The following is a 9,415-nucleotide window of genomic DNA, read 5'->3' on the forward strand; positions in this document are numbered from 1 at the left end:
TGAGTCTGGCTGCCACCATCTGTCAAGGGCCTTTTATATACCAGGGTTGTTGATGGGAAAACCACAGGCATTGCAGCATCACACATCTCTGCACTGTGCTTCAGAAAACATCATGAGTTCCAGGATTTACTGGACAGACAGGGCTGCATAACTGAGATAATTGTGCTCTATGTCAGGATTCCACAGTCAAATCATGGGGCTTTAAGATGAAAGTGGGGATGGGAGAAAGCAGAGTGGGGGTGGGGAGAAGAGATGGGCTTGATGTAAATACAGTGTCCATTTACAGAATTCTCAAAAAGATGAATAATTTAATTTTATTCTGAAGAAATAAAATTCTTGTTCTATTTTCAACACTCTATTCGATACGTATTTGGGTGAATTTATGTGGCCTGATTTTATTGTGTGATACAAATCATCAAGATAGTTAACTCCTTTTGACCCTTTTTTAACAGGGGGGAACATTTCCATGACCACATTTTAAAATATAAAAAAAATACTTTCATTAAATATAGACCTATTCTCTGGGATGTCTCTTCCTTAGCTGGAATGAAAGAGCCTGATCTTTCAAGAGAAGAATTAAAATTTAGTATAACGAAACTGCTTGTTGTAATTTGTACGTGTAGGCTTCTGTGAGTCATGGGCGTTTATCTTCTGTGATGAGCTGGGTATCACTCTCCTGTCCAACATTTGTTTTGTTGTCTTCAGACTATCACTTGTTTTTCCTTGCAGAAGAGCTGCAGTGATTCCTTACACACATGGATACATTGTTCATAGAGTTTTGCAAAATTTGGTTAAGAAAAGAGATTGTTTTGTCTATTTTAGAAGATGGTGGCTTAATCCAGACAAATAAATGTATATTCAACCGTGGGGGTGCTTATTTGATTTATCAAGTCCACTGCTGTTCTATTTGACTACTGAAGCCTTGGGAGCCACATTATAACTTCCACAGGAAGCCAAAGCTGTTAGAGATATACACAGTGATTTTCATAACATATTTTAAAAAGAACATGTGTCAAAGGTCATGTGATTTTTGTTAATACAAATGAAATAATACAGCACCTGCCACCCTTCTAGCTCTGAATCTTTCTCTGAAGCCTGTCTCTGAAGAATTCACCACAGATGTTCCTAGCAGATATTTGGGGGCTGCAGCTACCTGTCAGTAGATACACGCAGGAGAAAAGAAAAGGAGAGAAGTGAGTCACTGTCAATGGAGGATAGAGTACTGAGACTCTTCAAACACACTGTATTTTCACAACGCAGAATGATTCTAATACCTGGGTCTATGAAACCTAGGCATGGAACATTTCATGACTGAATTTAGAATATTAATGGCATTACTGAAAGTGGGTAATCACTTTAAAAATTCATGAATGGGAATATTTTTCTATTCTAAAAAGGATTTAACTCAAAGAGGAATCAAAAAACATAAATGTAAAAAATAATATTAATGATTTTTCTTTTTTATTATATCTGTGTTTTAATTTTACATATCAGCCATGGGTTCCCCTGTCCTCCCCCCTCCCACCCCTTTCCCCACCTTCCCCCCAGCTCCTCTCCTCCATTCCCATCTCCTCCAGGGCCAAGACTCTCCTGGGGATTCAGCTCAACCTGGTAGATTCAGTACTAGCAGGTCCAGTACCCTCCTTCCAGGCTGAGCGAAGTGTCCCCACATATGCCCCAGGTTCCAAAAAGCCAGCTCATGCACTAAGGACAGGTCCGGGTCCCACTGCCGGGGTGCCTCCCAAACAGTTCAAGCTGTTCAATTGTCTCACTTATCCAGAGGCCTGATTCAGTTGGGGACTCCACAGCTTTTGTTTCATAATTCATATGTTTCCATTAGTTTGGCTATATGTCCTTGTGCTTTTTCCAATCTTGTCTCTTTCTCGACAGTTTGCTGCTGGAGCTCCACCTGGGGCCTGGCGGAGGAATTCTGCATCCACTTCCATCAGTTATTGGATGAGAGTTCCAGCACGACTGTTAGGGTGTTTGGCCATGGCCATCTGATCACCAGTCTAGGTCAGATCAGGCTTTCTCTCAACCATTGCCAGTAGTCTACAGTGGAGGTATCATTGTGGATTTCTGGGGACCTTTCTATTAAAATATCCAAATGTAACAGTACTATGTTTAGAATAGTATATTTTTTCTCCACCAGATTTTCTTCATGAAAATCAATTAATCCTAAAGTACTGGGCTTCCAACATTACATGCACACACAAAGGACTGAATTCTAAAAGAGTAGTATGTGTGTCATTCTAATTCTAAACTTGCAAGACCCCAACCCTTGTAGTTTGTACTGTTTTATAGTTGAGAGCTACAAAGCCTCTGGTTTTATTACTTTTTATCATTGCCTTACCTGTTGTTTCTCTTAAATATTCAAAAAAAAATCTTAGTCATGCTCAACATTCCTGTGATATCAACTAAGATTATGTCATAGATTATATTGAAACCTCAGATCATCTGAGGATCCCTGCCAGCTTACCAATATTAATCCTTGCCATATACAAGCAAAAGATTGAATGCCTTTCAGAACTATTTTGTACTTTTTACTTCTCTCATTAAATTTCTATTTTGTTTATTAAATTCACTAAATTCAGGTTGTTCATTGTTAATGTATAACATAAAATATATACTTTTCTATTCATCATGAAAAGAAAATATGTCCAGTGAAAGAAGAACATGGAAAATAATATTACTTAGGAGACACCAGACCTCATGTAATAGGAAGCTCATGTCTGTAATATGTATCACCATCTCCCAGAAATGACAGTCTTTCAACTCTAGCACTGGGTCATAGCTTGACCCTAGTTCTCTGTCGTTAACATGCTACTGCCCAAGAGTATCTGAAAAGGCCAGTAAAGACTTTAGGCCCATGCAGGGAGATCTGGGTAAATATAATATCTGTATTTGGATTGGAATTGAGATATGATCAATCTCAGTATTGAACAGAGAACAGACAACAATGTGTGCTTTATATTACAAAGTTATTCATTCACCCAAGTGAGGAAACATACATTTTTAAAGGTTCATTAACAAATAAGTTCATGGAAAATTCCATAATTCAGTAATAAAGCCACCTAGATACCAACCAGCAAGACACTGCCTAACAAATTTCAAGGGGAAAGAAGAGATGACAGTAACATAACAGAGGGACTTACAGACATTCTACTTAAATATTCATGGCTAGCACTTATCTGGAGAACACAATTATTTACATACTAGTGATGAATAGGTGTTTTGTTAGCTTTGTAGCTACACTAATGTCTCCGGTCATGAACTCTGTACAGAGACACTAATAAATCCTAAATGCTCATACTGCTGTGAAATGAAAAGCGTATAACAAAAGAGAGCACAAAGCTCAAGGACAGTGTGCCTCCAGTGAGACTTGCCATAGACATTTAACTAACAAAAGCATAGTGTTTCATGACTGGGCATGCACATCTCACAAATTTTCCTGTTAAAGATATCTGCTTGGGTTGTTGGGATCCTGACATATTGCCAAAAGGATTCTTAGCTATGAAAAGCTAAGTCTGTGTCCCTATTAAACTGTGCATCCTAAAAGTTAGAAATGAATTAATGTCAAGCATGAAGCTAACACCTTCCTGTGGCTTGCCCTTCCTAAAATGTAAATTGTTGAAAAGCCATAGGAAGCTTTTACAAAGAGGAAATTGCAATCTGCTCAACTGAACCCTTCTACTCTCAAATCCTTGAGCGATTTTGACGCTATTGTGTGGAACAAGCTCTGACTGTGACAGGTATGGATATGACCGCTGCCCCCCATGTTGCTGTGGGAGATACTGGTCCTACACATTCTACCGAGAACTGTCTGGAGCTGCTTGGACTGTGGAACTCTTTCTCCTACCACCTTCTACAAATGTCCATCCATGACATAAATAACTTACTTGTCTTGTTGGACAGTAAAAACAAGAACATTGTAGTGATGTTTAATCTTTTAATGCCAGCAAGTTTCTCATATGAGATTTCAACCTTCATAAAACATGTTTCATTTGAGGAGTTATTACTTTGGCATTTGTTAAGACTAAATAGCTTCAAAGAGAAATTTTCTTTCCATTTCTATAAAATCTATTCTGGAAACATTCAGCTAGAGTGTTCAATTTTCTCTGTTGTTTAAGGTATATTTCTCCTTTATGTGTTTTTCCATGATTAAATGAAGGGGGTGGTTGAAGTCCTGAGTGGATGTGTATTATGGACATGAGCACACCCACATCAAGGATCCCAGTGCTTCCACCCGCACAAATGGCAATGCCTCCCTGGGTCAGGCTCAGAAGGATGATAAGATCTTCCCCTGGCACAAGAACAGGTGTTGACAGTATGTGCAGAAAGCATCAGCTACATCTCTGATGCCTGCAGCTGGACACTGCTCCCCACTAAGATTGGCTAGTCCACCTCTTCCCTTTCCATGCTATCTCTGATGCCTGCAGTTGGCGACTACACCCAACCAACATGAGCTAATCTGCCTCCTCCTCTTTCAGGCTATCTCAGCAGCTGTTGTTGCATCTCAGAGAACATGTCCCACCAGACCCCAGCTTTTCTGTATATGTGCCTATGTACGCCTGTCATGTCTCCATTCCCATCACCTCAGTTAAGGCAATCCCTATGCCTTGCATGCACAGCAGTTAAAAGCAGACTTTCTAGAAATAAGTGCACACATTGAAAGAATGCCTATTTTATTCAAATTCACAGAATCAAGTTGTGTGGCAGGTAATGAGGTAAACTCAACTCAACACTACACAGCAGAAAGCTCAGTTCAAAGCATGGCCTGTCCTTCATTCAACCTTCCTGTCACTCTAAGAACAATGATGTTGTTTGATTTATATACATCACTTTATTTAGATAGCGACCTTCAGTTAAAAGTAGATTAATGAATAAATTATCCTGACTCCAGCGTGAAAACGCTGATGCCTTTTCACTGGGATACATAGAGAAGATTACTACAGGATATCTTGCATGTTCACCATGGCAACTCAGTCGCATTCATTATGTCCTTCATATTTCCAACCGTCTCTTCTTTGAATACTGGATTCTGAGCCAGGCAGTAAGTGACACATAAAATATCATACTTGTTCTTGAAAAGGAAACAACTTTGAACAAACTTTCTCTAATTGCTGGTTTAGATTTTTCTATGGATAAATATCTCAGTATCTGAATCATGTTTCTCTGTTCTCAATTGAGAGAAGAAAAATGAAAAATGAACCCAATCCTCTGTTCTTAGAAAGTAATTGCGGCAGCCCAAAGGCAACCAGAAACAAGAGGGAGTGCCAGAGAATGAGGCTGTGCTGGAGGAGTCCCCAACCTCACAATTAGAGAGTCACTGTGATGCCTCTGAAAGCCACTTGAGGGACAGTGACATTACCAGGGGGTGACACATGGTGACATCAGTCATATGATGGAGCTGGTAGAATGGGGAGAAATACAGCAGTACAATGAACAATAGATGCTATAACTGGAAAAGATGGAGAATCTTCACAAAGAGGACATAGAAATCATTTTCTACATCTAAACCTTTCTTTACTGATATATATCACCATAAACTTAAACCAAACCAAACTTTTTAAAGGAAAAACTAAAGCGAATGATCATTAATAAGGTCTATCTTAATAGCTTATATAAAATGTCCTTTGTGACTCTGGAAATCCCCTACAATGGTTCTAGATACTAAGGTTTTAAATCATATACAACTGATAAAAATTAGCATTGGAAGTATATATGAGTATATAAGATAGATAGATAGATAGATAGATGATTAATTGATAGATGATAGCTACATTAGATAGATAATAGATAGATAGATAGATAGATAGATAGATAGATACATACATACATACATACATACATACATACATACATACATGATGGATAGACAGACAGATAATAGAAAGATACACCCATACATTTCGCTCAACTTAAGTGTTTAAAGACTGTAAGAATACAGAAATGAGAGGGAGAGAGTGCTTCATCGTTTCTACACATCTGTAACTAATTTAATATTCAAAGAAAATAAAGTCTACCACTGACAGAGATTGTACCTGGAGAAATTTGACACTCAGGCACTGTAAAGTAAGAGGGGGAGGTTCTATTTAAGAAGTCCTCTGATATCTACCTTTATGTAAATTGTACCTCATCTGCATAGCTATCTCTATTTTACTGTCAAACTGATATTATACTCTATTTTTATGAGATAGGCTCTCAGGTTGGCCAAGAACTAACTATGTAGCCTAGGACAGCTTCAAATTTTCGAGCAGAAGCTTGTGCCTCAGCATCCCAAAGGCAAACAGTACAGGTATGAGATACCATACCTAGGTCATTGAGCTGTGCTCTTTACTGGGTCTAATTCATTTTATCCAATGTATTTTAAATTTATGTAGTAAAATTTTAAACTAGATGAAATTATATCTCATCATTGTTTGTTACCCTGGTTATTTTGATACTGCAAGGACCATATTCAAACTGAAGTGCAGGAAAAAAATCCACCCTCTATTGGGTCCATTTTAGAATCTGTGCATTTATACGCTGGGATGAGGAGAGAACTGGGAGAAAGCTCAAGCCCTTGTGGATACTATCGAGTGCTGTAGACCTTGAGTGTGGCTCCAGAAAATTCCAGAAACTTCAAAGAGTCATGCCACTGATGTTTTTAAAACAATGTGACCTTCTTTAGAATAAAAAAAATAGGAAGGGAGCAGGTAAGGAAAACATGGTTTATTTCACAAATATATCTGTAGCACTTACATGTGAGATGACAAACAGAAGCTTGAAGCAATATATATAATTTGTAATTGTAAAATAGTCATTAATTTTCTGCAGATTTAAAAATAATACATACATGAAATCATTGAGTTCAGAATAAATCTGAACCATGCTTATGTAGGATGTACACAGCCACTGAGTTACCAATAACATACACAAGATTCAGAAAATATATTCTTCAAGATAACATTTATCCTACATTAGCAAAACAATAAAGACTCCCTGTAGAGAATCAAAAAATAAATAAATATTAAAAATACAAAAATATTTTATTATTTGAATTGTATCACAGAGTACATTTATAAATATTTAATAAGTTAAATATAGAATGAGGCAGTCTTGAAAGTGGGACCAGGATTTCACATTAGAGCTCCATGATTTGACTTGGGATCCTGATTTAGGAGTACAATTATCTCAGTTATGCAGCCTTGTCTGTCCAGTAAATCCTGGAACTCATGATGTTTTCTGAAGCACTGTGCAGATGTGTGATGCTGCAATGCCTGTGGTTTTCCCATCAACAACCCAGGTGTATAAAAGGCCCTTGGCAGAGGGTGGCAGCCAGACTCAAGGAACCTACTGCTTATCTTCTCTGAACAGTCCACTCACTCCTGACATCATGTGTTACTATGGAGGATACTATGGAGGCCTGGGCTATGGCTATGGTGGCCTAGGTTATGGCTATGGCTGTGGCTATGGTGGCTATGGTGGCTATGGTTATGGCTGTTGCCGCCCACTATGCTGTAGAAGGTACTGGTCCTGTGGCTTCTACTGAGGAAATTCTGTAGCTGCTCACTCCAACTTTCTTGATTTCAGAGGTTCTTAAATCTTCATAAATTCCAACTTCATGATTACCTATTTAAGGAAAAACAAACGAAACACAACATGACCACCCAATTCCCTATTTTCAATTTGAATGCATGAATATTTACAGACAAGTTACTCATTGTCACCATAATCCCTTGTAAAATGTGATCTATTTGACTCCTTCCCCACTCTATGAAAATATATGCTTTTAAATAAACTATTTCCTTGAAATATTGTTTTCCTATCATCTCACTAAATGTGGAATGTAAGTTTATGCATTTATATCTGATTGGTTACATATGTGTGATCGTGTATAAATGGGAGAGGAATTAAGAAGAGAAAGAAAAGAAAGAAAGAAAGAAAGAAAGAAAGAAAGAAAGAAAGAAAGAAAGAAAGAAAGAAAGAGAGGAAACGGAAATGTTCTCTTTAAACATTCTTCTATTGGTAGACATTTTATTATCTTCATATTTTTGCTATTATGAAGTCACAATGAATTTGATAGATATTTCTCTGAAAACAAATCATTTTGTTTGTTAGTTCAACTTTGAAAACTATCACATTTGTTCTCTAAATATCTTGAGAAGAGTATCCAAAACACCTTCTATGACTGTCACAACAGACATCCTCACTGTGTAGAGGCTTCCCTTGACTTCATATGTACTCTAGCACCCATTTTCTTTCTAATGTCCAATTTATTAACAACTATAGAGAATAATCCCATTGTAACTTTGAATTATAATTTTGAAAATTTACCCTTGGTCATCTGTAGATTTTCTTTTGAAAAATGAAAAAAAACCAATTCTCTAATAATTATATCATCAGTTTATTTGTAGATATTCCACATATCTTTTGGTCATTGAATTCCCATTCTTTGTATAGAGTAGTGTATAGATTGCCCTGCTTTGTCAAACCTCTTAGATGGGTTCAAGCAGATGTTTCTATTTTCTTTCTGTTGCTTTTGCTTTTGCAGTCACATCCAATCATTTATGAGAATAAGAAAAGAATCTTTTCCACTACATATTCCCTTTTGTTACTAGTTCTTGGAAAACTTCATATAATATATTTGGATGAAATTAATGTCTTTCCCCATCTCTTCTCAGACTTCCCCACTTTATGTCCAACAAACTTGTGTCATCTTTTTTTTTCTTAAACTAGTCTAGTCCAATTGAGGATGCCTATATCCTCTAGGATGGGTAATCATCACCTGGAGTGTGGTTGACCTACTTAGGGCCACATCCTCATCGAAGCTGACTCCTCACATACTGTCAGATACCAAATGGTAACCATTCCTTAGCTAAAGCAGAAATTCATAACCACCTCCCAACTCCATGTTGGGACTTTATCTGGCTTGAGCTTGCATAGGTCTTGTGCACACATTCAACTTCTGTGAATGAGTTCATCTGAAGAACTGCCTTCTGTGTCTGGAAAACATTGTTTAGTTGTAGTCATGCATTGCCAGCAATTATACCTGGTCTATCCCTATCACCAGTGTGTGTGTGTGTGTGTGTGTGTGTGTGTTGTGTGTGTGTGTAAATATAAAAGCATGTATATATAAAAATGCATGTGTGTATATATAAAATATTAATATAAGTATGCATGTATAATATATTGAGTATATATATTTATATATGGAAGCTTATACAGTGGCAAACAGCATTCCATATCACATATATCACATTTCTGTAGGGTTCTTACTGTTAGTGATCCCTCTTTTCCTGTATTCCATCCACCAACCTTAGTAACTCTTCTTGTTCCATCATAACTTACCTGTTGATACCCCAGCACTCAACTTTAACTCCCTTGAGAGTACCCCCCACAGACACATGCACATTGCCCCTTACTAATATCT

General features: G+C 37.4%; 1 protein-coding gene across 1 annotated transcript; it reads left to right on the forward strand.

Moving 5' to 3' along the window:
• The first annotated feature begins 7,378 nt into the window (after positions 1-7,378).
• LOC118593821 (keratin-associated protein 20-2-like) lies at positions 7,379-7,534 on the forward strand. Its single transcript, XM_036203415.1, has one exon. It carries the CDS (start codon positions 7,379-7,381, stop codon positions 7,532-7,534), a length of 156 nt encoding a protein of 51 aa, XP_036059308.1.
• Positions 7,535-9,415: the final 1,881 nt, after the last annotated feature.

Source organism: Onychomys torridus, chromosome 12, assembly GCF_903995425.1.
Source record: "Onychomys torridus chromosome 12, mOncTor1.1, whole genome shotgun sequence".
In the NCBI taxonomy this organism is placed as follows: domain Eukaryota; kingdom Metazoa; phylum Chordata; class Mammalia; order Rodentia; family Cricetidae; genus Onychomys; species Onychomys torridus.